General features: G+C 42.6%; 3 protein-coding genes across 8 annotated transcripts; all 3 read right to left on the bottom strand.

Annotated features, from left to right (window-relative positions):
- Positions 1-252: 252 nt before the first annotated feature.
- Positions 253-11,460, bottom strand: akt2 (v-akt murine thymoma viral oncogene homolog 2). Of its 2 annotated transcripts, none has more exons than XM_030380419.1 (14): positions 11,059-11,460; positions 9,084-9,246; positions 8,669-8,800; positions 8,458-8,569; positions 7,582-7,735; positions 7,216-7,347; positions 7,034-7,099; positions 6,855-6,923; positions 6,583-6,705; positions 6,248-6,376; positions 4,859-5,073; positions 3,862-3,949; positions 3,660-3,762; positions 253-3,365 (listed from the first exon to the last, which is right to left on the bottom strand). In XM_030380419.1, exons 2-14 carry the CDS (start codon positions 9,127-9,129, stop codon positions 3,286-3,288), a joined length of 1,449 nt encoding a protein of 482 aa, XP_030236279.1. In that variant the 5' UTR covers positions 9,130-9,246; positions 11,059-11,460; the 3' UTR covers positions 253-3,285. The 2 variants fall into 2 exon arrangements, with proteins under 2 accessions (XP_030236279.1, XP_030236280.1); XM_030380420.1 differs by lacking the exon at positions 11,059-11,460 and adding an exon at positions 9,373-9,391.
- Positions 11,461-11,582: 122 nt separating this feature from the next.
- Positions 11,583-18,440, bottom strand: dhx40 (DEAH (Asp-Glu-Ala-His) box polypeptide 40). Its single transcript, XM_030380412.1, has 17 exons — positions 18,066-18,440; positions 17,803-17,948; positions 17,593-17,712; positions 17,156-17,392; positions 16,994-17,060; positions 16,776-16,907; positions 16,092-16,191; positions 15,860-15,946; positions 15,561-15,743; positions 15,342-15,422; positions 14,735-14,892; positions 13,038-13,152; positions 12,792-12,900; positions 12,514-12,608; positions 12,346-12,415; positions 12,009-12,234; positions 11,583-11,865 (listed from the first exon to the last, which is right to left on the bottom strand). Exons 1-17 carry the CDS (start codon positions 18,262-18,264, stop codon positions 11,750-11,752), a joined length of 2,241 nt encoding a protein of 746 aa, XP_030236272.1. The 5' UTR covers positions 18,265-18,440; the 3' UTR covers positions 11,583-11,749.
- Positions 18,441-21,461: 3,021 nt separating this feature from the next.
- LOC115560828 (uncharacterized) lies at positions 21,462-24,973 on the bottom strand. Of its 5 annotated transcripts, none has more exons than XM_030380415.1 (9): positions 24,826-24,973; positions 24,052-24,378; positions 23,786-23,875; positions 23,429-23,476; positions 22,985-23,185; positions 22,787-22,828; positions 22,616-22,675; positions 22,500-22,529; positions 21,462-21,895 (listed from the first exon to the last, which is right to left on the bottom strand). In XM_030380415.1, the coding sequence occupies exons 1-9, from the start codon at positions 24,944-24,946 to the stop codon at positions 21,843-21,845; spliced, it is 972 nt and encodes a 323-aa protein (XP_030236275.1). In that variant the 5' UTR covers positions 24,947-24,973; the 3' UTR covers positions 21,462-21,842. The 5 variants fall into 5 exon arrangements, with proteins under 5 accessions (XP_030236275.1, XP_030236276.1, XP_030236274.1 ...); XM_030380416.1 differs by having other exon boundaries at positions 22,500-22,526; positions 23,786-23,878; XM_030380414.1 differs by having other exon boundaries at positions 23,786-23,878.
- Between the last annotated feature and the right edge of the window lie 372 nt (positions 24,974-25,345).

Below are 25,345 nucleotides of genomic sequence, written 5' to 3' on the forward strand. Positions count from 1 at the left end.
CATTGCTACAATTGGGTTAGCCTACTATGTTTGGGTTAAAAGCAATAAGCAGTTATTGATGCAGCACTATTTTGTGTTCTCATGTTGGTGTATTATGTTTTGATATTAAACAATTGGGCAAAGTTTCATGGCTATGAATTATTGGCCTAATGCATTTTTCTAAAGCCTACTTGATTTGGGAGTGACATCCACATTCTCGTCATATGAGAAAATGTGCATTGTAGGCTATAAAAAAAGACAAACACTGAATCATTCAGTAAAAACCTTTACTGGGACATAATAAGTTGCAAACGTTATAAGCTATCATAATGTAGCAGGTCTCCCCTATCACTTTGTAAAATCTTGCAGTGGGGGACTGAATCTGTCTTCAAGGACAATGTTCTCCCCGAAAGATTGCTTTTCTCATTGTCATCTGAACTTGGATAGCAACAAGCAAACAAAAATACAAAACAAAATCAAATGTGTTACATCAGCATTAAGGTGTGACATTCGTGACTGTTAAGTTAAATCACATTCAGATATAGATAAGCCGTGTAACCTATAAAGCTGCAAATGAATCACTACTAAGGCAGGCCTCCCCTTCTATTGCTGCTATTATCAAGCTTTTGCCTTTTTGGTATATACACATAGTGGTGAACCCCTGTTCATACTGGTGAATCCCTGTCCATACTGGTGAACAAGTGTGTAGCGTGCCTGTGTGCGCCTACAGGAGAAGTCAGGGGAAGGGTGTCAGCTTGCATCTTTCATTTGTAAAGCACTAATAAACAAAGCAGTTAGCAGCAAAGTGCAGTGTATGGCTTCCGAGCCAACTTTATAAAAGCTTTGTGGCATCTCCCTTTAATGATGAAGGCAAAGAGAGACAATCAGTGGCATAATCCTCAGGTCCGGCCCAGCCGTTTCAGAAGGTGGACACCAGGCTTGACTGATTGACCCTGCCTGAGCCAATGAGACGAGGTGGTGAAGTTGGAATAGTAACAACGAAAACAGCCATCGGTACAGGGAGTGACTCCGGAGCTGCAGGGACACACTCACGCTCCGTGATGACATGACCTCACAACCGTCTTCAGTTATCTACATATGTATCTCACTCACACACAAATAAAACGTGTCCTTCAGCCCTCTGCAACATCGACGGGAGACTCCACGAGAATGTCTACAAAATGGTTTACTCTTTCCACCCCTTCCTTATCTTCTCTCTCACTACAACAAAGCAACTCAACTCTAACATTGTAATTTAGGAAATGAACACTTGGCCTGTACTGATGACTTATACCTGGTACAAATCTTTTTTGGGTTGAAAGCCAATAAAAGGCCAACCAAAGCAATCTGATTTGATTCGTTCAGTTATTTTAGGAGTGGGGTGATAATGACAAGAGACAAAACGGAAAAAGCGTGGAAGTGAAACATATACTTAAAATAAAGGTGAAATGGCAGGCTGTAAAAGTGATGAGGTTGAAACAGGAACGGGGAACCTAAAAAAGGAACAGCATTTGAAAGAACTTGTTTTAATATATATTATATAATATATACTCAAGAGACGTCTCTTCCTAAGTTGAAAGAATACATGGAAAAATTAAAACAAAATGATTTTTTTTTTTTTAAACAAAACAAGGATGTTCATTTTGCAAAGTTCAGAGACATGCCTTGCTCTATACTTGCAATTATGGAATACTATATGCTTATGTTGACAAGAGTGTTTTAAATCTGCTGTCCGGAGCAAACATTCAGGATTACAAAAAAATAAAAAGATTCTTACTAGTGCCCTAGTATCTTCTGGGCAAAATAAGAAATATATCCAAGTACTCAAAAACACAGCATGAGAGAAAAAAACACAAAAGTAGAGGACCAAAACATTACACGTGGAATCATTCAAAGTGTTCAACCGCTCCGGAAATCAGTCAGTCAATTTTTGGCCTCATCACAGCGAAAACAGCAAAGATTGAACCATTTGTCATTCTTTAAATATGGGGACATTCAAATGCTTATTTTTTACGAAATAAGACAAATCATTACACTGATATAGGACATGGAACAACAAAAAACAAAACGGATGTCCGACAAAATGATTGAGGTGATATTCCGGCAGATTTAGCTGCTGCCAATGGACCCAGACATGTTCAACAGTGACGGTGAATGGTGGTGAATGGTTCTGTGCGCTCTCAAGAAATTACTGAATGAATGAGGTGACCGGATTTTTAAACTATCAACCTCTTGAGTATTCAATCACCCCATTACTGTGAAACCACTGACTGTACTCTGTAGTGTCCCCACTTTTCAATATTTATCTAACGGATTTGGTGAAAAAAATAATCTTATGAATAGACATGAATGAATGTTTTGAAAATCAAATGGTTGTTCATACATTCTCTTGCACTTTTATGAACAAACCCACACACAGACTTCGACACACTCATTCCCACATGCGCACATGCACAAACACAGTGCAAACAAAAGTGATGGCGTCCCTCGTAGAGGGGTACACCACATTCTGTCCAGCTCCTAACGATGGTACTGCCAGTGCCCCTCCCCCTCCCTCCCTGTATGAAACAGTCCCACACTATATTTGTAACAGCAAGTTCCAGAAAGAGCACTTGTAAAAATAAAAAAAAATAAATAAAAAAATTGAAGAAATATGGCTTTATATTAATTTAAAACCGTATCAATGGAAAAACAAAAATCAATTCTGTATCTCTACATTACAGTTATAATTTTCATTCTACTTAAAATAAAAAAAATCCTTTCAGGTTTTTACATGTGAATGGAGGGGTGTGTGTGTATGTTTGTGTGTATGTGTGTGTGTGTATGCGTGTGTGTGGCATTGTTTCAGCTGGTGACGAGGTGGTGAGATGCAGGCGTAACCTGGTTATAGTCCCGTGGGGAGGACCCGGTTAGGTGCTCGTTGAGGTGCCCGTTGAGGTGCCTGTTGTAGTGCAGCAGGGGGCCTGCAGACGAGGCCCGACGCAAACTCTGTTGCCCGGAGCAACAGAGGCGGACCACTAGGGGGTCCGTGCGGAACCCGACGAGGTCGCCCATCCACGGCTGGTGTTTGAGTCTTGATGGCGACCCGTGTCTTGATCTCACACTGATGTACTGGTGTGGGGGATGTGTGTGTTTGTGTGTGTCGGTGTGTGAATTTAACATGTGCCATTTGTTTTCTCGTTTTACCTCATGCCGATCTCCCCAGCAGTGCGAATGCGTGTTTTCTGAGGGTGTTGGTTTGGGTGTGTGTTTGTGTGTGTGTTGGGGGATGTGTGTGCCTGCCTTCCCGTTCTCAGCTTTACCGGGTCATTCCCGTATGCTGGCAGAGTAGGAGAACTGGGGGAAATGTGTACGCTGGTCAGCGTCCTCCGCGTCCAGGGTGTCATCTGTTGGTCAGAGAGGGGGGAGGAAGAGAGACACGACGCGTGAAAAGAGAATATTTATCACTGACATTGAAAGGTGCCGATTTCATGAGTTCAAGTTCTTGAGCCCAGAGCACAGCCGTGTGGGGGGACGAACACAAAAATGTTTAGAGAATACTCGTGTCCAAAATTGACTTTCATGAGCCTTTGCGGAAATACACCAATTAGAAATATAACCGTTGATGTCTCGGTTTAATCACAGACAGGACATTTGTCTGTCATTGAATGTGACTGCACTCAATGAAATATTCCACTTACATTTGTCTGGAGGTGTAACGGTGATGGTTTGAGCGGTGAATTCATCGTCGAAGTAACGTGTGTCCGTCTCGGAAGTCACTTGGGGTTTGAACGGGGGAATGAGCTGTGGAGTAAGACAACATGGAGATTAACCCTTGTACATTTAGTGGAGCGTCCCAGCATCTCTCAACTCGTCATCCACTACATCTTTCCAGATGCTTACCTTTTTGTCGACAACATCCTGCCAGTTGATGGTGGTAAAGAACTTGTGGTTCGTGACTTCTTTGGCGTCCTCAGCCCCACCTCCAAGCCTGAAACAAATACATACAATCCTTTTGTTGGTTCTTTTAAATGACTAAATGGAGTTACCCCTGAATACTTATGGCGCTTTTCCACCGGAAGTTGCAGGTCAGTTCAGTCTGCAAATGTACGGGTTCACGTTTCCACCGCCAAAAGTTGGCGTGATCCGGACTAAGCCGTACTCGTCTTGCAGTACTCCTCTGTTGTGGTACTTAACGGAGGGACGCCTGAAAGGGTGCGTTCAAGTTAGAGCTCCACACAGCGTCCGTTAATTGGTCGACAGAATCGTCAGTTACGTGCGACAGGGCAATAATAAAAAACAAACGCAATGCCCGCAAGGTATTTCTGTACAACGGCGAAAGCTTTGTTTATTGAAGAAAATGACGCGCAAAAGTTTGACGTCGTTCTTGGACGTGCAACATTGTTGCTCTTTTATTGCGTCGCGTTCTTTTCTTTCCTTGGATTTAATATCAGGCTACACTGTCGGGCTGCTAGGAGGCCCCGATGCTTACATAGCTTCCGCTGCCATCGCCATCCGGCTTAAATCCCGCTCTACCATAAGGGTACTGCTGGGGCATGCTGGGTCCGAAGCGTAACCGCCGGTGGAAAAGAGCCATTATACGCCTGAAGTCAGATTTGCCTTTGATGCATGCGCCTTTCAGATCTCAAAATTCCTCTGGCACTGGCCATCTCATCATTCCCAAGGTGAGAACCTTTGCCTACAGGGAGGTACCGTTCAGTACCTGCTCCATTATTCTGGGATAGTCTGCCTGACGAACTGAGGACATCAAAATCTGTCCAAAGATTTCAAGCAAGATTTAAAAGCTTCCCTTTTCTCTGATCATCTCTTAAAATCCCACTTAAATTTCTCAACCCCCCAAACTCCACTTTCAGTTTGTGAGGCGGTGTTCCAACCGCACCTCTGCTTGGGGTCCTTCTTCAGCAGGCCTGCCAGCAGGGCCTTGGCCTCGGGGGCCAGGTTCTTGGGGAAGCGGATCTCCTCCATCAGGATGAGCTCAAAGAGGCGCTCGTGGTCCTGGTTGTAGAAGGGCAGCCGACCACACATCATCTCGTACATTACCACGCCCAGGCCCCACCAGTCCACCGCCCGGCCGTAGTCGTTGTCCTCCAGGACCTGATGGAGAAGGCGGGGGAAGAAGGGGGGGTTGATGAGCACTATGCCAGACATGGGACGCTCAACTCCTCGGCAAGGTCATGCAGAGTCGCAGCATCACCAATTCATCTCGCATTTCTTCCTCCCATTATAGAACACAATTAATGAATAAAGTTGTTTTTAGTTTTACACTTTGCTTCAATGCAGAATGTGGATTGTGGGAGGAGAAAGACGAAGCGGCAGCCATGACAGCTTCTATCAGGGTAATGGGAAAATAATACTTCACCTGCAGTGTTAACTGCAACTTGTGTTTACAATTATTAGTGATGTCAGTTGGTCGGTCACAAACTACAGGTTGGTAATTGATATCTTATTGGACATTGGAAGCAGCTCATTATTGGTTATCGTGTGTTTTCTTTTTTTATAGTGCATAATTAAATGTAAATGGACTGCATTTATATAGCGCTTTTCTAACCATTGGCCACCCAAAGCGCTTTACAATATTGCCTCACATTCACCATCCTCGCACACATTCCCACACCGACGGCGGAGTCAACCATGCAAGGCGACAGCCAGCTCGTCGGGAGCAATTAGAGTTAGGTGCCTTGCTCAAGGACACCTCGACACACATTGGAGGAGCCGGGGATCGAACCAACAACCTTCAGGTTACCAGCCAACCCGCTTTACCTCCTGCTCTACTGCCGCCCTAGTATTAATCATGAAAGCACAAAGCAACGCCTTGTGACTGCGGTTATGCAGATGGGGATGCCACTATGGTGGCTTTAGAACACCTTCAACTAATCATTGACCACTTAATGGAAAAAGAAAGCTAACTAAGGTTTAGGCAAGAGGAAGAAATAACTGACAGGCAAACAACTCAGTGGAATGTGATGGAATGTCCTTGAGGAACACAACATAATGACAATCCTATTTGCTGTGCAGTGCTAACACTGTTCTGCAAATTCATCTAATTGAATGGACTTAATTAATAAATCCTATTTAGCTCACTTAAGGTCATTATTTCCTGCATTATGTTATTCCTATATGTTCAACATCCTCAAAGCTGTATTGAGAGTTTGACAATGGTACAAATTCTGATTTGATTAGCCTATTATCACAGGAAACGAAATTTGAGGGAATTGAACACAGTTCTGCTACTATTAACTGTCAATAGAACAGTGTGAATGTATGTTACCTCGGGTGCCAGGTACTCTGGGGTCCCACAGAAGGTTTTCATGGTGGCGCCATCGGTGATGCCTTCTTTACACAGACCGAAGTCTGTGATCTTGATGTGTCCGTCTTTATCCAGCATAAGGTTCTCCAGCTGAGAGAGCAACACGACAACCAGGTTAACATCTTGAGGGTGAACTGGATATGAAGCGTAACGCAGTACACACAAGTTTGTCATGGACTAAACACCACTTTGTGAAAAATGGTCCTCTTTGATTATTTCACTTGTGGAGGTGAACCATCCCAGCTTCTATGAGGCCAGGTTTAGAGAGGAGGCCAGGTTTAGTGAGGAGGCCTTACCTTCAGGTCCCGATAAACAACATTGCGTGAGTGTAGGTATTCCAGGGCAGACACAATCTCTGCACCGTAGAACCGAGCCCGGTCCTCGGTGAAGACGCGGTCCCTTGATAAGTGGAAGAAGAGCTGTTTTTGGAAGGGGGAAAAGGCAAAAGAATGAGCAACCATCCCATCACATAATATATGTTTAAAATAAGGAAAAAAAACAGGTTGAGTAATATAGAAGGTTTAGTAAGAAAAAATAAACAAGATACAAAGAAACAAACAAGACTGACCTCTCCTCCGTTTGCGTACTCCATTACAAAACATAGCCGGTCGTGTGTTTGGAAAGCATATTTCAGCGTCTGGGGGAGGGGATGCAAGAACATAAGTGAACCCAAAGTGAACCCATGAACCCACTTCATCTTGAAAACAGTGAGCCCTAAGGCCACCGACCAGTACTATGCAGCCCTACCGTTAGAAATGGATGCTTTGTATTTTGGAGAACTCTGCTCTCTGTAACTGTGTGGGCCACCTCGTCCTAATGGGAGGGAAAACACAGATAACTTCAGTCAAGAAACCCAACGAGGTATGGGGTAAAACATCTTCTGTTGTCATCCAAGTGGGTCTCGTGTTACAAAAGTGTCCACCACTAACTTTGGCGATGATGACTTCTTTGCGCAGGATTTTCATGGCGTAGTACATGCCGGTGGCCTTCTCCTTCACCAGGATGACCTTGCCGAACGTCCCCTTACCCAGCAGCTTGAGGTAATCAAAGTCGCTCATGGTCTGTGGGAGGTGAGAACGAGAACACGTCTAGATCTGGTCCTCAGCCACAACTGCTCTCCTCTAATGTGATATTTGATGCATGCACGACGTCCGCCAACAAAGAAATAATAAAACGGTCTCAAACGGAAATCAAACATCATCCATACGAGCTGAAGAAAGAGCTGAAAGAAAACAAATGTTACACTTATGCTTTCCAAACCAAAAGTATAGTGAGAGAGTAATACAAACACTGACCACTTTGTTGCGTGACTTGGACATGGCCACCTCCATCTCTTCAGTGCCGGTGCTGTCGCTGGGCGAGCCAAACTTGATCTCCATTGGCTCCTCATCCGTGTGCTGGCTCTTAAGGCCGTTGGCCACAGTCTGGATCGACCGCATCCATTCCTCCCTGAGACAACGCGATCAAAGTTACATGCTGGGTGCTTTCAGAAGACGTGAAATGCATTGCAAATAAGTTGTTCGCAAAGGGTAGAAATGGCATCAAATAAATATATTTTACCAAAGGGAAAGTAAAGTAAACACATTTTGAGGGATCAGAGTATAATCCACTGTGTTTGTTGGACTAGAGGCCCTTCTGATTGGGTGTTTAGGAGGGCTTATGTGGAAGTCTCCCTCTGAGGGTTCATTTGGGAAATGGGGCTTACACTTAGCTTTAATGCAGGATTTCATCATAACGACAGTTGGCAATGAATACTGATTGGAGTGCATGAGTGGCCGGCCAAACGGGGGCACAAGCTCTGTTCCACAATGATCTAGAAGGAAGTATGGCCCATGGGCATGACCTTCTCGGTCTGACCTTTGCTTTCCTCAAGAAGTAGTTGCTCTTTTAAAGATTAACACTGAAATAATAATATTGTGTTTACCATCACGAGTGCCTCGAGATGTGAAACACAATGTTTTACACTTCTAGAAATGTAATTGAGTCACGGTAGTTACTTTTTTTAATCCAACTTATGCAATATCTATATCTCTATAGTAGCATTATTTCTTATGAAGGGGCTTCGCAAACTCTTATCTTATCCGTTGACCTCAAAACATAAGGGTTCCAAGTGGCAAGAACCAAAGCTCTCTTACGTTAGTGCTCGACAGGTAACAGAACACAACACATACCTCTCCTCGTTGCTGTCCACGTGAAAGGTGCGTTCAATAACGGTGGTCCACTGCAGACAGCGAATGACAAACGTGTTGGGCCTGGGCCGCTCGGTCTTCATGAGCTGGCATTCTACGAAAGAGCAGAGGCGGCGTTACAAAGTGTTTCACAGAACAAGAGAGTTGAGAACATTGGAAAAGCTAGTTTGTGACCCTGTCGGGCCCAACTGACCCGCGACAGAGAAGTTGTTGAGCGGTGGTAGGTTGTGGTCGCTGGACACCTCCGGCTTCTCCTTGTAGCCAATGAAGGAGCCGTCGCTCTTGAGGATGAAATAGCGAGGGCGCCATGTTTTAATGTATTCACCTGGGGGGGGGGGGGGGGGGGGGGGGGGGGGGGGGAGACGGGTCGTAAGGATCGGCTTAGTGCAGGTTATCGACATTCCTGAGTGTATAACAGGTTACTTTAACGGGGTTAAAGTTGCATATACACCATGGTAACGACAATCGATAACTGAGCTAGGACTGCTCTGAACAGCCTTAATACTAGAGGCCACCGATCAAACTGTTAACCACAAATATCGGTCGACATGATCGGTGGCCGATTGATCGGAGCACCCTTAAATTAAGCAGGGGGCCGGGGGTCTAACCTCTTTTGTGGAGCCACCCCTCTCTGACAACACTGATGTCGTTCATGCTGGGGGCGCCTGGGGTCGAGGGTGGGGCTATAGCGGCCGCAGCGGTGGAGAAAATAAGACTTGTCCGATGTATAGATGAGGTTCAGGCAAGAGGCGAGGATTGATTTGACGGCACCTAGAGAAAATAAAACAAAGATTGGTTCATTCAGGTAAGAGGAGTGCAGGTCCTTTCCACGACCAATACAAAAACAATGATAAACTAAATCTTGTTTGCGTCAGAATTTATGGTGCTTGTAATTACGTTTCAAAACTGAGCCGTCAGTCCATTCAGATTCCTAAATGATGAATGATGGTCCTTAAGGTAGGCACACACCACATATAACAAGACCTATTTTAAGACAGATAAGACAAATGACACAAATCTCTTTTTACTACAGTACAGTTGAACTTGGCAAGCTCTCATTTGATGTCTATCATTCATTAATGATAACAGGTTAACATAGGGCCTCTCACGGTAGGCTAGAGATAGGACTATACACAAACAAGTTTACAGGTTTAATTCCATAATAAAGAACACAATAAGGACTACAAATTAGCAATGTTTACAGATGAGGATTCTGGTCGATCAGAGGCACTTTACACACAATGCTACATTTAACTTATTGCAAATTTTGTTCCTCCATAGTGGCTTATTGGACAGAAGTTTATCGTTTTGTGTACTGCTACACCACAGGATGCAGAGCTCCTCCTCACCTGACTGCATGAGGCCGTAAACCAAGGGGCCCTAATAAGGGCTACTGTATGGCTCTGTGACAGGGGCCAAGTTCTGAAGCCTTCTGTTACACAACAGCTCTGTTCAAGTTGTTTTTGCCATGATAAGGTCATACCATTAATACAGCAGCTCTTGTCAAGTCTGTTTGAGGTCAATGCCACTGACAGCTAGTTATCTATCCTGCATCTACACAACTGCTTGCACTGCATTGTCAAATATGAACTAGCCGGGCAGATATAGTTCGACAGCTCCAACCACGTGATAGCCTTTGCAGAAGAACTGCAACTAGAAAGTGAAGTCAAAACAATTACGTGAGAAAACGGGAGGTTTGTTGGCATCGCTTTGTTTACAATGATAGAGTTACTATTTATATATGACTATGATATGATGAATATGTCTGGGACAATAATCTACAATTACAGGTATACCACGTTGGCTCAAGTCGGCTGCTTTATTGCAAATATCACATATCTATTACTGTTTAGATTTGATCTGTCCCTTTACCCGTCATTCAAGAGGCAGAGCAATGGCCATGGTGGCCTGGCCAGCTGTTCAGGATGTTCCCTGGGTGACTAAACGTGGGACGTCTAAACTAAGGCAACAACATCAAGGACCCACTGCTGCGGTCCTTTTAATGAGCCGGGAGACTGGTGAGTCAGGACCATAGTAGTCGTGTGTACCAGGAGTGGTTATTCAGAACCAAATTAGTAGTGTGCACCAGGAGTGATGAGTCAGACTCAGGACCATACAAGCAAGTAGTGTTTACCAGGAGTGGTTAGTCCGGACCATAGTAGTGTATACCAGGAGTAGGGATCCAGGATCATACTAGTAGTATGTAACAGGAAGATTGGTCGGGACCACGCTAGTAGTGTCTACCAAGAATGGTGATTCAGGACCAAACTAGTGTGTACCAGGAGTGGTAGGTGAGAACCATACTAACGTTGGTGGACACCAGGAGTGGTGATTCGGGCCCGTACTAGTAGTGCTGTCAGGCCCATAATACTGATCACCAGGAGTGGTGCATCAGGCCCATACCAGTAGCATGTACCAGGAGTGTTGAGTCAGGCCCATACTTGTGTCTACCAGGACATTGACCGTGACTGCATCACGACAAAGCAAATGTAGCTTTCAAGCTAAAACACAAGCTAGCATTTTTTCCCCACACCAGGCAGCTTGCTGATGATCTGATGTGTATATAGCGCTTTTGTTACTCACCTTTCACCTCCTGGGTAATAAATCCGTGCGCGGCGGAGCTCCTTTAAAATGCCGCCCGTGTAGAGAGAAAGAGATCCAGCTCTACTCGAAGCCAGTGTGTATTGAACTCTGTCAATGATCACACGGCTTAACGCACTGCTTTCTTCTCCGCACACCGCGGCGGCGTGCTGCTGCTGGTGACTGCGGTGCGGATCAGCGCGTTCGCACGACACAAGTCGGATAAAGCCCCCCGTAGCGCGGAGCACGGATGCGCATTTCACGACGAGACTAGTGCGGTTTCTAAGATCGCTGGAACAAAAAACGCACCATGTTCAGTTGATGCTGTTATTGTTATGCGGCGGGTCGCCTCCTTATCGTGTAGGCCCTCGGTCTTAAGAGCCAGACTGACTATACCAGCCCCGCATACTCACACAAACAGGACGTGACGTGGGCGGCTGGCGAGCTACCACGTCCTGTTTGTGGGGCTCCCCGATGCCCTGTCCCACGCACTGCCCGTGGATGAAGTACAATGAATTAAGGCGTTATTTTTAAAAAAGTTTGTACGTTTTATTATACACTGTAAAACCTATCTTAAAAAGGTCCTGTTTTGAGCGTGGATGGATCATCATTTATGATTCATTAATCTTCTCTGCGGCACTGGGACTTCCACCCTGGTGTTGAAGGGCATCCTTGGTGTTGACTGCATGTTACGTCACAATTTATGTTGTCGTTCTAACTTTCTCTGCAGGTAGCGAGCGCGGGCGTCTCCGACTGATGTCTCGTCGTTTCGCTTCTCCAGTTTCTTTGCCGTGTCTTCATCCAATCCCTCTAAAAAATAAAAAAAATAAAAACATGGAGAATCTGCATTATATATGGAGCTTATTATTATGTTGCATAACCCAAGAAATCATAACACCAATCCATCTAAACTACATGACAACACACAAATCCCACAATCATTGCCAATATACCTTTTTGTCTCTTTGCCTCCTTCGATTCCAATTTGGCCAGCTCCTCCTCATTGACCTCTTCCCTTGCTATGTTGCTCAGCTCATAGGCATCAACCTCATGAAGCTTAGGCAGCAGGTCCTTCACCCAATCGTAGCGGATCGGACACACTGTCCTGAGGTACACCCGGGAGGTGACCATCATGTCATGAAAGATGACCCAGTCCAGCTCCGCCTCCTGGTCAAATAACTGGGAATTGGAATATATGGAAAAGCTCATTATGATAACGATGCAGTCTTCTTGTATAACAATAATACTCCACAGACTGTTTATTGACAAATATGTCAATAAAATATTTACCGAAGATGACGGATGAACATGAACTGCGGTTCCATGACCATCCATTGTGGAAAATATCTTTCCAATAGACCTAGGTGTTGTAGAGGGAAATTAACTGTCAAAACACGGCAAAACACAAGCAGGTGTTTTGAAAAAGAAAAAAACTCGGGTGACACGTCATGGTGGTACCTCCTAGCAACATTGGTGAAGTATCCAGTGCAGAGGCATCTTCTGAACAGTTCACTTTTGTTGCCAGCAAACGTTTCCACAGGGAAATCTTTCTTCTGGAAGGCAAGTTCACCAGTATTATCAAATCAAGGCCAACCATAGAATCTGGCATTGAGGAACTGACAGCATACAACGCAAAATACTACATAATCCACTGAGATGGGTGGACTTTAGTTGCTGTAAAAGGCTCTCAAACTTTATTTCAGAGCTCTGATTTTAATTAAAGGTCATCTAGCTACCTGTTGTAGCCGGAGCAGAATTTCCCGCAGCTGAGTCTCTATGCTGAAAGCTGACTTTAGCGCCCTCCAGTGGATCCAGTTCTCTTTACACCATGCTGACGGAGAATCGCTGTGATATGCAGCACAAAACACATGAAGTCAATTTGTGTCAAAATGTGGCATGAGTTTCCTCAGCTATGGATTTGATTTAAAAAAATCGAATGGATAACTTATATACTTTCCAGATGTTTCATATAATAACTTTACCTGGCTTTACACCACTGAAACACACTCAGTAGGGTGGCAAAGTCATTCATACCGCCCGACTGGGCAGCCATATTTCTTTGCTTCTTATCTGCTTCCTTTTGCTTCTCTGGATGCCCTGGATAATGGTACAACAGTTACTATTAGTAGACTGATGATAGTATTTTATAACACACCTCACCAATGTTGGCACAACTCAAATACATATTTTGACACAAAACATGCCTAAATCAAAATAAAACATTTACATGATATTTGGCCCAAAGTATACACTTGAGGAAGGGCCCGATGCAGACCAAACAGCTGATGAAGTGGTTGGGCTGCTAGGTCAGTCGAGTGAAACAGTTAAAGTTCAACCAAAGACAACCGAGTGGCTGCCATTGGTCAGGTGCATCCCGTCAACCTCCTTTCTCCATTCACATTGGGTTCAGCTGTTTCCAGCAGACCCGCAAAAGGCCCTCAATTGCCATTTATTACATATATTACACATGAGATTTTGAAGTGTGTACTTTATCCGAGAGGGACTGAGCAGGTCGGTCCTACTTTCATTGGTTGAGGACGTGTCGGAGGCCAGGTTCCTATTCACCACATTTGGTGCATGAGGTACTAGCTCTCCTGGACCCTTGCAGGTGAGACGTGGTGCATGTGGTTGTGAAACAGTGTTGCAGTAGAGGACTTCCTCACTATATTTCTCTACCCAAAAAAAACAAGTCTACTTCCTGCTTTTTCGCTGAAAACATTCCCCTAGCTAAAAGACAAACCTGGGAGAGCCTAAAAAGTGTTAGATAGCTTGCATTACCTGGGTGTACAAAAGATGAAATGTTCAATCTTACAGGACAGACGCAGAGACACACCTTGTATATTCTGTCATGTCATAGAGTGCCATTATAAAACATAAAAAAGCACAGAATTCACTAGAAAATGTGAGTGAGTGCTGTAGCACAAAGTGAGGTTGAAAATATTTCAACCACTTAAATCAAGTGATGGGATTTGAACAGAAGTTCAAAAGTCCAAATGGAGTAAACATGCACACCATTTAAGAAAATGTAAATGGTTGGAAACAAATAAAGTGACAGCTGAATGAAAAGCGCAAAGCATTGCTAAAAATGCAGAAATGTAAAATGAATTGAACTGAAGAATCTGAAAGGTCAAATGTATTGCGCGTGCGCGTGCGTGTGTTTTGTCTTAAGAAGTAGGAGTTTCAGAATGGGCAGACGTCTTCATTGAAAACGAAGCCAGTATGAAACTAAAACTGTGATTCTAAAGAAAGTTTAAATGATATCGAAATTACTTTTAGATATCATTGAAGATACAAGTGTGTAGATTTGTTAAATGGTTTGAACGAAGATAAACGGCTGAAAATTTATTTAGTTACGATATCTTAAGGAGTAGAGGCAGATGCTCCTCCGTCCTCAAATTGACTCCCATGTAAAAAAGATTGTATTGTAAAAGTAGAATATCTTAAAAAGTATAAAATATTTAAAAATTGTGAAAAAAGCACGCGATTCCAAGCTATATAACATTTTAAAATTTGAATGGAGTCTCTAGTTGAAAAAATTTTTTAGGAGATAGGTCCCAAAGTTTGTAGAGAATAATAAAGAGGAAAGAAAGAATAAAACTTATGAAGAACAATAGTTGAGCGCTGCATGCAGCACTCACCTAACTAGAACCTGGGCACTAGAGTTTTCATGCTGCTGTACCTGGTCTGATGAAGATGTTCTCCACCGAAAGCATGGCGGCCAAGGGGAGGAGAATGTCTTCACATCCATAGGCTGCAGCCTTCAGCAGAGCCCTGGTTAGGCCCGGATGCAGGGGGAACTCCATTATCAGTCTACCCAGCTGGGTCACCTGGCCTCTCCTAGTACCAGGACAGACGTCGTCCAGATAAAGCAAGGGTAGGAATTTTATTTTTAAATGCATTTTTTAATAAACTGTCCTCTGATGATAACAAATCAGGTATCTGTGTCTGTCATAAACCCATCGCATCATTTCATGAATGAAAATTAAAGGATTTGATTGCCAACCTGTCTACCTACCCACCTGTTGCCTATGACCGGAGTCATCCGCAAGACTAAACAAACAAATATTCCCTATTATGAGGCTAGTGAGCTAGTCACGCGTTTTGGGGGATTGGTATAGGAGCAGGGCCTGCATGGAGTGTTCGGATTTTATTGATTCGATTCTTGTTGGTTTCTCCCAAGTTGTCTACACCAGCTTCAAGCCTCAATTTCTCACTGTATCGGTCATGATGCAGATAGATGAACATAGGGGTAGAAAAGAAATGTGTTCAGGCTGTCAGCTACTAACCTGTCAATAGCATCAAACTGGTAGAGCTGCTTGAGGGCTTCCAATAGCAACCGCTCTTCTGGATGATCCAGGTAAGGGAACCTTAAACAAAACAAAATAAACCAAACAGCATGGCCCAAACAAGCAACAGCTTTGGCTATTCGAGTAAAGCCGGCATGTACAATATATGAACTAGTGATTCAAATCCCTAAAGGGAGATTGTTGGATGATTATTCAGACCTGATGACGTCGTGAACCCCGAGGCACTTCAGCGTGAGGACCACGCTGGTGAGGCTCGCCCTCTGGATTTCTGGCACCGTGTAGTCAAGCATGCACTTCTCCCAGAATTCATTGCTGTAGATGCGGAAGCACTTCCCAGCCGAAGTTCTTCCAGCACGGCCTGCTCTCTGTTGGGCCTCACTCCTGTTGACGAGAGAGAAGGCCAAGACCAGACCTAATAAGTAACGCCAGTTAAAAAGTTATCAACGTTTACGTCATGAGTCATAGCAACGGGGGGGGGATCAGCGGAAGACACGTACTTGGAAATAGGCACCACCTCCAGTATGTCCATGCCTACCCTCGAGTTATGGTTGAGCTGTTTCACAAACCCACTGTCGACAATGTACCTATTAGTAAAATAAAAAAGAAAACATTATCATTTATCACACTTTGCTCTTGGTTTCAACTTGAACATGTGTATTCATTCAGAGATCCATTCATTTGGATTAATATTTCAGCAGCAATCAACAACAAACCACCAGACAGTCTTACTTTATTCCATTGATGGTTAGAGATGTTGCTGCGATGTTGGTGGCCACCACACACTTCCTTATTCCAGAAGGGGGCGCTTGAAAGATCTGCCTTTGTTGATCTGTGAGTCAAGCATTGGGGGGGTTACAATGGACGTTTCTATTAAACTTGTTTTCATCATTGAAATCACACTATGATGCAGACATTTAACATAGCCATTGCTGGCAATCAGTTTATTTACTCTTTTCTGACCAAGACGAGAAGGCGGCAGCACCTTAATCAGCATATTGCCTTGAAGAGGTGAATTCATGTACTCAACCACATTCTGATCAGGTGCTGTACACATTGGACAAAACTACAGGGTCCAATAATGCTTTTAGACTAGTTTGTGTGTAAAATTTGGTTCTGGATTGCGAAACATGACCGTCTGTCGGTTATGTATATTCAAGTCCAATATAAAATTCCACATGCATAAAGGACATCCATCCGTATCAAATGTTTGTGGACTGGGGTGCACACAATGCGTATGGTCTTCTTCAGATAACAATTAATAAAGTCAAATAACGTCCAAAGATTAACCTTTCATTAAAGATGTGAAATCTCATTACCTGCTCATCCATGGACAAAACTAATTAAAAACATGAACAAGAACATGCATAAGAGAGAATATAGGATCCAAGAATGAAGTGATTGTTGTGTTCATACCAGTGGGCATGGATCCATATAGAGGCAGGATCAGAAGTCCCTCCACTGTTTGGTCCTGAACATCATAACGGTAGTCTATACTTTCTGCCTTCTCATACAACATGTCGCAGGCCTTTTCAATTTCGGATTGACCTGTCAGACATTAAAAAATAAAAGTTGAGGAGAACCGAATTCCTTCCATTTGTTGGGTTGAAGTCGAACATTGAGTTTGTCTTTACCCGTCAAGAAAACCAGAATGTCCCCTGCCACCTCACTGACGTGCACTTCGAGGGCTACTCTCACCACCTGTCAAACAGAAGGGCAGAACATATTATATCAAGAAATAAGAGCACAATATAAAGATGAAATATTGAAACCAAGCAAGTCTACAAACAACCAACCTCGTTCACGTATCTGGAGCTGTCGACTTCTTTGGGGCCTATGGCGTTACCAAACCGGCTGGTCACAGGGAAGGTCCTTCCAGGGATGGTGAACACGGGGCAGTGGCCGAGGAAGGTGGAGAGCTTATCCGTCTCCAACGTGGCAGACATCACCACAACGCGCAGCCGGACTGAGCCGTCCTTGGAGCCTTTATCAGCCTGAAGGAGGGTTTTCTTTAACAAACCTAAAAGAATGTCCTAGGAAAGAAATTGCAGAGGTTAATTTATATATGTGTTAACAATAATCATCAGTGAATTGTAACTTTCGCTATTTACCAATTGCTATTTAAGTATCCTTGTTTCTTTCAGTCAAGAAAAATAAGTTAGAATATAAGTTTACTACTAAAATAATAGAAGATTAAGAAGAATGGAATACACTGTTTACACAAACCACTCACAGTGTTGAGACTCCGCTCGTGGGCCTCGTCCAAAATCACAACACTGTATTGGGAAAGGCCAGGATCTGCCAGGATCTCTCTTAACAAGCAGCCGTCTGTCATGTACTTCACCACCGTAGCCTGGTTCCAACACAAATTACTTAATGATTTCACACATTTCGAATCCATTTTCAATAACACCCCCCATGGCTCCCTGCTTCGGTCTCTCACCTGGGATGTGCAGTCATCAAAGCGCACTTGATAGCCCACTTCTTTGCCCAAGGTGAAGTGCATCTCTTGAGAGACCCTCTGAGCGACTGTGATAGCCGCCACCCGCCGCGGCTGGGTGATCCCTATTATACCCCCCTTCCATAGACCTTGAAGTAAGAGTCATGTCAACGTTGGAGAACACGTTTTAGTTTTATACCCCCCCCCCCCCCCCTCTTATTTCACCAGATTAGTATTTGATACACTTGGGAATCGATTTCACGTACCTGCTTCATACAAATACTGAGGAAGTTGTGTGGTTTTCCCGCTGCCGGTTTCACCAGTCACAACAAGGAACACGTTGTCCTTCACCAGCTTTGTAAGTGTGGCTTTGTGTTGAAGGATGGGCAGGCACTGCGCTTCAACACAACGTTTACTTTCACGCTTACTTCCACGCTTACTTTCATGCTTATTTGGCTTTGACATGATGCGAAAATGTATAAAAGGTTTCCTCTTTTCGCCAAAATAGAAGTAATAAATAATATAGAATTATCTAACTTATCACGTGATGGTAAACATTAAAGCATTACTTTAACTTGGCTCTAAAAAAGCCTACCTTGGTTTTCGTTTCGAAAATGCCTACTTGAAAAGTAACTTCCGCAAAACATTTGACATCGCGCTGGTATTGGCTGAAACATGAACACGTGACACATAGTTTCCGTCAGCAGCCTTCCATGTTTATTGGTCAGGTGAACAGTTGTAAACCTTCTTTGATAGGTCCATGTTGAACACGCAGCAGGTCATTTATTTAGTAGAAGGATAAGGGGTCCAGCCGAGACTATATCAGGCAGGATTCTCTGACTTCTTGCCTGTCTTGTTTGTAGTACTCTTTCTGGTTTAGATGGAACAGCAAATGTATTGTTCGATGCATTATTACAACCTCTAAAAAGGTGAAGGATAGCTATACATTTCGAGAATAGCCTACAAAGTAGCTTAAATAAGAAATGAATGAATTTAAAGCAAAACATATAAACACTCACTATTGTCACATTGTGTGCAATCTTGTCCTTTGCATATCTCTATATTGCAGTGGAAATACACCTGTAGGAACATTTTTTTTTCAGTTGACTTGAATGCTTAAATGTATATTGTTTTCTTATGGTCACATACCAGTCTTTTCCACCCTGTGGGCACATTCACAAACGAGAAGAGCTTGGTGACAAAGCGCTTTCGAAGTGATGGATACCTCACCTCCTTGCTCGACTTAACCGGCAACAAAAGAGTCCCTTCACGGCTATACCCGCCAAAAGGACACCTGGATCATTAAAGAGCAAAGATTTAGTTTGACCTTCTCAAGTGTTTAAGGGAATAAGCAGTGATGTAAGAAGTACACAGATCTTGTACTTAAAAGAAGCAGGCCTGCGCAAGTCCTGCATTGAAAATGTTACCATACGTAAAAGTAGACCTACACGATAATAAACTCAAAGAACAAAATATAAACCTGATTCGTTAGGCAAAATGAACCATTCTTGAACCAAGAATAATATATATATATATAATTTTATTGATGCACTAATATGTACATTACTTTAATGTGGTAGCTGGTAAAAGGCAAAGCCATTTTTAAATTTTATGAATTTCCCCCTGGGGACCAATATCAACTTGTTGAAATAATAATATAATGTATCAGGCACTTATATTTTGGTTTGTTAATCTGAATCTAAAGTAACTACTATAGCTGTCAGATAAATACAGTGTAGTAAAATCTATACATTTTGACTCAGTGGATACTTGGTTACTTTCCACCACTTGCAATAAGAAGAGTGCAGAGACCGCTTAACGAGCAGGTTCCATCTCAGGGGGTGGTCCGGGTCGGGAGTGGGCGTGGCCCAGCAGTCCTCAAGCAGCAGCTCCAGCGCTCCGTCCTCACATTTGAGAAGATGCACCTCGACGTAAACAGGCTGTCCCAGTTGAATGGCTTTTGGTGGGCTGCGTGACGTGATGAAGGACCTGTAGGAAGAATCTGGAGAGATGTACAGTAGATGTGTGTATCTTACCTTATTCAATAAAGGGTTGCTATTGACCCAAAAAACTATTAAATATTAATCAATGTCTTAAACACTTGGTTGACATATTTTATATTGACATTTGACATGTTGATATTATCAATAATACTCAAATTATAATATCGGCCTACAATTGGCCATGTCAATTTGTTTTGCACATATAAACAAAAGGATTTGAGCAAAAACACAGAACAACCTTTAGCAAACCTCAGCTCTGCCGTGATGGTTCCATCACTCTTGAGTGCTGATTGATGCTCTGGCTTCTGGTCCAAGATCGTCACGTCCAGCAGAGACATGCTCGGCAAGGCAAAGCTGCACATCACCGTCTGTCTGACACAGACAAGAATTGCAACTGAATAAGTATTGAAGTGAATTAGAGAGCGACATGAACCAGATTGTTTTTAAATCTTTCTTTCTTTTCATACCGAAAGGGAACTGTTCTTATTGTAGAGCGGTGAAGGACTCTTCTTGCACCAATGTTGATCCAATAGATAATGCTGTTGTTCATCTCCTGATAAATAAAGTCGATACTTATTTTTGATGCATTGGTCTGCAGAATCTTTAAATCCAGCATAGCGTTTAAGCGATTCACATACCACAGACTGGGTACCGCATTCAGTGAAGGGAAAGCTGAAAGTGACAGAGTTGATGGATCTAGTTTTGGGTTTACACTTAACGCTCCGGTTCGAGGGGATCCAGATGGTGTCCAGATTCAAAGGGATCACTGTGGCATTCTTGTGAATAACGATGTTGAATCCATTTTTGTCACAGGGCTTGGTTAATTGTGGGGACTTTGGAAGCGCTTTGTGTTCTGTTATTTCCTCTGTTGGACACATTCTGAGATCAACAATGAGTTCCAATAGTCACTTCAAACATGATGCCACAAAATAGCGTCTGCAAGGAAGTTATTTGTACCTTTCTGTTCAGTGATGCATCTCACAAGGGTTGGCCTCCCTATATGAATCCTGCCATTGTTTGCAAATTGTATAATGAGAACATTCAAAGTTCTGAAATGTTTCTGAAAGGTCAACAGGGTTTTGGAAGGTAAGACATGATGCATATGAACATAAATTAATGTGGGTCATTGTGTGTGTTGGCTTCAAAGTACGGCTTACTTGTCTTGTCACAAAACAGCCATGGTAAGAAACCGTAAGGATGACAAAGTTATCCGTTTCTTGGAATAAGTAGTGGCATTGATGAGCAATGGCCATGGCTTCATAACTCCTGCCTTGTTCATCTACGTAGAAATGTATTAATCAGCAAAACGCCTTGGCCATAAACTCAAAAAAATTACTGAATAAGAACATATTCCTTAGCCTTACCTTGAACATAAATTGCAAAGGGGAGATTTTCGACCTGCTGTTTTGATATAAAAAAAGACATGAAGTCTTTCTGGCAAAGTAAAGTGTTGTTTTTTCCGGAATTATCCCCCATTTGGAATGGTTTTGAGGAACAACATACTTTGCATATATAAAGTAAATACAACAGGGAGCATTGGATTAATCTGCACAGAGTATTATTGTGAGTACAGGTCATAATGTTAAATTAGGTCAGCAGATTGGTCTAAACCACCAGATGTTTCTCATTTACTCTAATTATCCTAAAGCCAACACAGGATGGTATTCTCTTTTGTCCTTTATTGATCAATTTGACAAAGACAAATTCAATCAAAGGTATAACATAAACGTAATGAAATTAAAATACATGTCAGGAAAGTTTGAGTTTAGGTATTATGTTGATTATAATTATGTTTAGAAATGAGCTCAGTCGGGTAGGGGCCTGGTGGAAAAAAATGCACCATGGGATCACGCAATACAATCACATTCCTGGACAATGAAAGGAGAGTTTCAAACTTTATAAGAATCAAGAGACATAAATAAATATCAAATACTTACAATTAATAATACCATAAAACGACTATCATTAATTGTTAGTTATTCATCATTTCCAATTCAAAATAAAAAAGCCAATAATAGCAGACATTGAATTTCGTTTTTTCTAAAGATGATTGACTTGGCTGGGGCTGCTGTTGTAAATTGGGTTTTCATATCCTGAAGAAGACAGCAAAATTAGTGGCCAGCCATTAAAACAGAATAAAGACAATTTTGACCTTGATAAAACATACTTAAAGGTTGGGTATGGGATTTGCGAAACGCCAGCAGATTTTGAAAATAAACAACTCAAATGGTCCTCCCCCCTCTCCTTCAACGCTGACTCTGACTCCACCCATTCCAAGTACATGGATGCGCAATCATGCACGAGTGAACACAGATGCGCGAGAGCGAGCCATTAGCTAGTTAGCTAGCTCCAGTAGCTACCGCAGGATAACAACAAACAGAAGCTTGCTCTGGGTCACGAGCTTTGAGTACGTGCACGAAGGGGTCGCGCGGGGAGCGGGGGAGGGGGAGTGCAGTGCGACCGTTTGATGACGTACTTACTGTCCAATGCAACTCGGTGGCTCTGGAAATCATTGGCTGGAGTTTTTCGAGCCCTGCCCGTTCCACAGATGATTGACTTGTTTAATTTTCATGTCAGTACTTCTAACTCAGTGGCTGTAAGTGGGTTATGATAAGGATTTCAAGTAATTTTGCAAAAATGGCCAAAAAAGCGAATTCCATACCCAACCTTTAAGATAGGCCTACTTGGTCTACTCACTCTGTTTAGCTTTCTTTCCCCGAAGACCTGCTGCAATAACGAACAAATAACATGCGATGAAAATGTTTTCCGTTATGTTTATTTTAGTTAACTTCTGAAGCAACTGCTCCTTTTACCTCTGGGTCTTCTTTCTTTTTGAGCGGAACTCCTTTGCTGGATTATCTCATCTTGATTTACTGTAAAGTTATAAAGGCCTTAATATCAGTAAAAATATATAGTTTAAAGACATTATGTAGAAAATTATATTAATATACAGCCCACATTAAGGCATCCGAATTGCAAATTACCGTAAAAATGACGACTTGCTTGTCGTAGTCTGCTGAATATTTCTGAAAATGAAGAAAATGTTATAGATAGCCTGACACAGCCAGACCAAGTTCGCTCCACGAAAATGGAGGTCAGCTTGTAAGATTTAGGCTGGCATTGAGATGCTTGTTAAAATATGGATTTGCCACAAATATAAACCGCAAGACGTCCTCGGAAACCTCGGTTTAGCAGGGCATGCTTTCTCTCGGTACTCCTGGTACGTTCGAGCTGCGGGTGTCCTCTGACTGGCCTACAGGGGGCGACACTTTCACTCTGTTCCTCATAATCATGGATGGTTTCTGGGGGACCTTGATCCTGATTTCTGGCCAGGCGCTCGTCCTCAGATAGACCAATGTCTGCAGGCTCCTGCTCATCGTTTTCTTAGGAACAAAAATAAAAATAAAACCCCAAATCCAACAGCAATGGATGAATACTGTTGGACTACCAGCAAGAACCTAAATAAAGTCAGCATGAACTCAACCTAACCCTAACCCTCAACTTGATGATAGATGACATTTTTACAATGTAGAATGGCAGTATCTGAAACGTAGTTCTATTTGTGGGTTTACATAAGTCCTTTGATTATATTGCATTGAGTGCATGCTTAGCCCGACCTCTCATACCTTGTCTCTTACGGGTCCCTCTCTGTGACAGGGAACACCCTTTACACCCTGTCACAGAAGTAAGAATATGTCCTTAATTGCATTAAATAGATCTTTATTATTTACATTTTTCATGCACGTCCATTATCTATTATCAATTTGCTCCTATTTCCCATTTAATAAGTACATTTCTACAATTGTTGCTAGAGTCACAAATGACGGTCTACAGATTTTGTTTCATAGTAAATAATCAATGACTGTGCCAATAAATGACCCAAATGATCCAACACCCCTCTGCTTAAAACATGGACCAATCGATTAAGTCAACCGTTTTTAAATGATATGTTGTCTTACGTAGTGTGAAATGGAATAACTCACCTGAGAATGATGCTTTGTAACAGCAGAAACATACAAACAGGATGACTGTGGTCACGCCAGCGGTGATGCACAGAGGAAGCCACAGATCAACTTCTGCACGAGAAACAGCAATTTTATCTCACATACCTGCCACTTTCTGTAATTATAACAAAAATAATACAATTATATGATTATTATTATTACTATTATTATTATCAAAACAAAAACAGGTGTTCTTTTTTATAAATATCAGATAGAAAAGTATGAATAATAATCATATTTCTCACCCTCTTTTTGAACTACCACTTGGTGACATGCATCAGCTGGTCCACACTGGTAGCATCCCAGGTCCGACTCTTGAAGGCCGTCGATACGGATGGTGTAGTTCCCCCTGGAGCCCTCGTTGGGGAAGGTTTTCACCCGACCTTCCCTGGGCTCCAAGAACCAAACCTTCCCTTGAGACGACAGATTAACAAGAGGTGCTCCAGTGTTTTGGACCCACAGCATCCAGTCAGTTAGACCGAGGAAGGGAGCATGGCAGGGTAGGAGGATAGAGGACCGCAGGGAGGCACTGATCATCACAGTGTCACAGGAATCCTGGCAATGGGACTGGTCTGAAAGACATACCATATAGCTTGCATTCACAAATGTGGCATTTCCCATCTTGTCAATAAGAGATGAATGGCCATAGACGGGTGGCAGAAATAGTTTTATTTTTAATAATTAACAATTATCCAGAGGTGAATAATTGTTCTAGTATAAACTACACGTGAACACACCAAAGAAATACAAGATAACACTTTTTGCCACAATTTATTTGTTTTTATTAGCTGTTTATTTGTTTTCATTAGCGTGACGAGACGACCGTCCCACACGCAAAAATAATATCCAGAGTTTGAGATCTCAATCATGGGATATGGCCCAATATCCCGAGATAGCGAACCAATACAATTGCGCCACCTTAGGAGGTTCACGTGCAGCACACTAATACAATTTATACAATATTAATAATATTATAATAACACAAGTAGTCTGATATCAGCTTAAAAAAAACGTCTTACCGTTTAAAGATGCACATAAATTGCATAAGGCGAACCAAGCTATGCTCTTGTGCATGTCAAACATCTTGAAGGTTAAATCCAGTTTGAACAGTTGTCTTCTTGTAGCTTGAGAATACCACATGTTAGTTTCCGGAAATGTCTCACATTTGGAATTAACGTCATAGGTTGAATAGGAGAGTGGTAGGCCTTTAACACTAGAACACTTTTTATTTGTGTGTGATGTATGTGTGAACCTCAGTACGCAATGTTTTATTTTTTATATTATGTTTTTGCAACATAGATAGACTACACATCATATGTGTAAATGTAGAAAGCTTCATTTATTGGAAGGGTTTTCAAAACCATCTGTAGTCTCAAATGTCAACGCAGCGGTGCATTTCATTGGTTTCCTGTGGAACCGGATGAGGCATTATTTTTAACTCTCTGGTGTCGTAGATTCGGAGGTAGGACTTGAAGAGTGGTAAAGGTTCAACGCATGGTTTATTCAGCGATACAAGGTAAACAGACATGCACTCTTTCT

Source organism: Gadus morhua, chromosome 16 (assembly GCF_902167405.1).
Source record: "Gadus morhua chromosome 16, gadMor3.0, whole genome shotgun sequence".
Taxonomy (NCBI): domain Eukaryota; kingdom Metazoa; phylum Chordata; class Actinopteri; order Gadiformes; family Gadidae; genus Gadus; species Gadus morhua.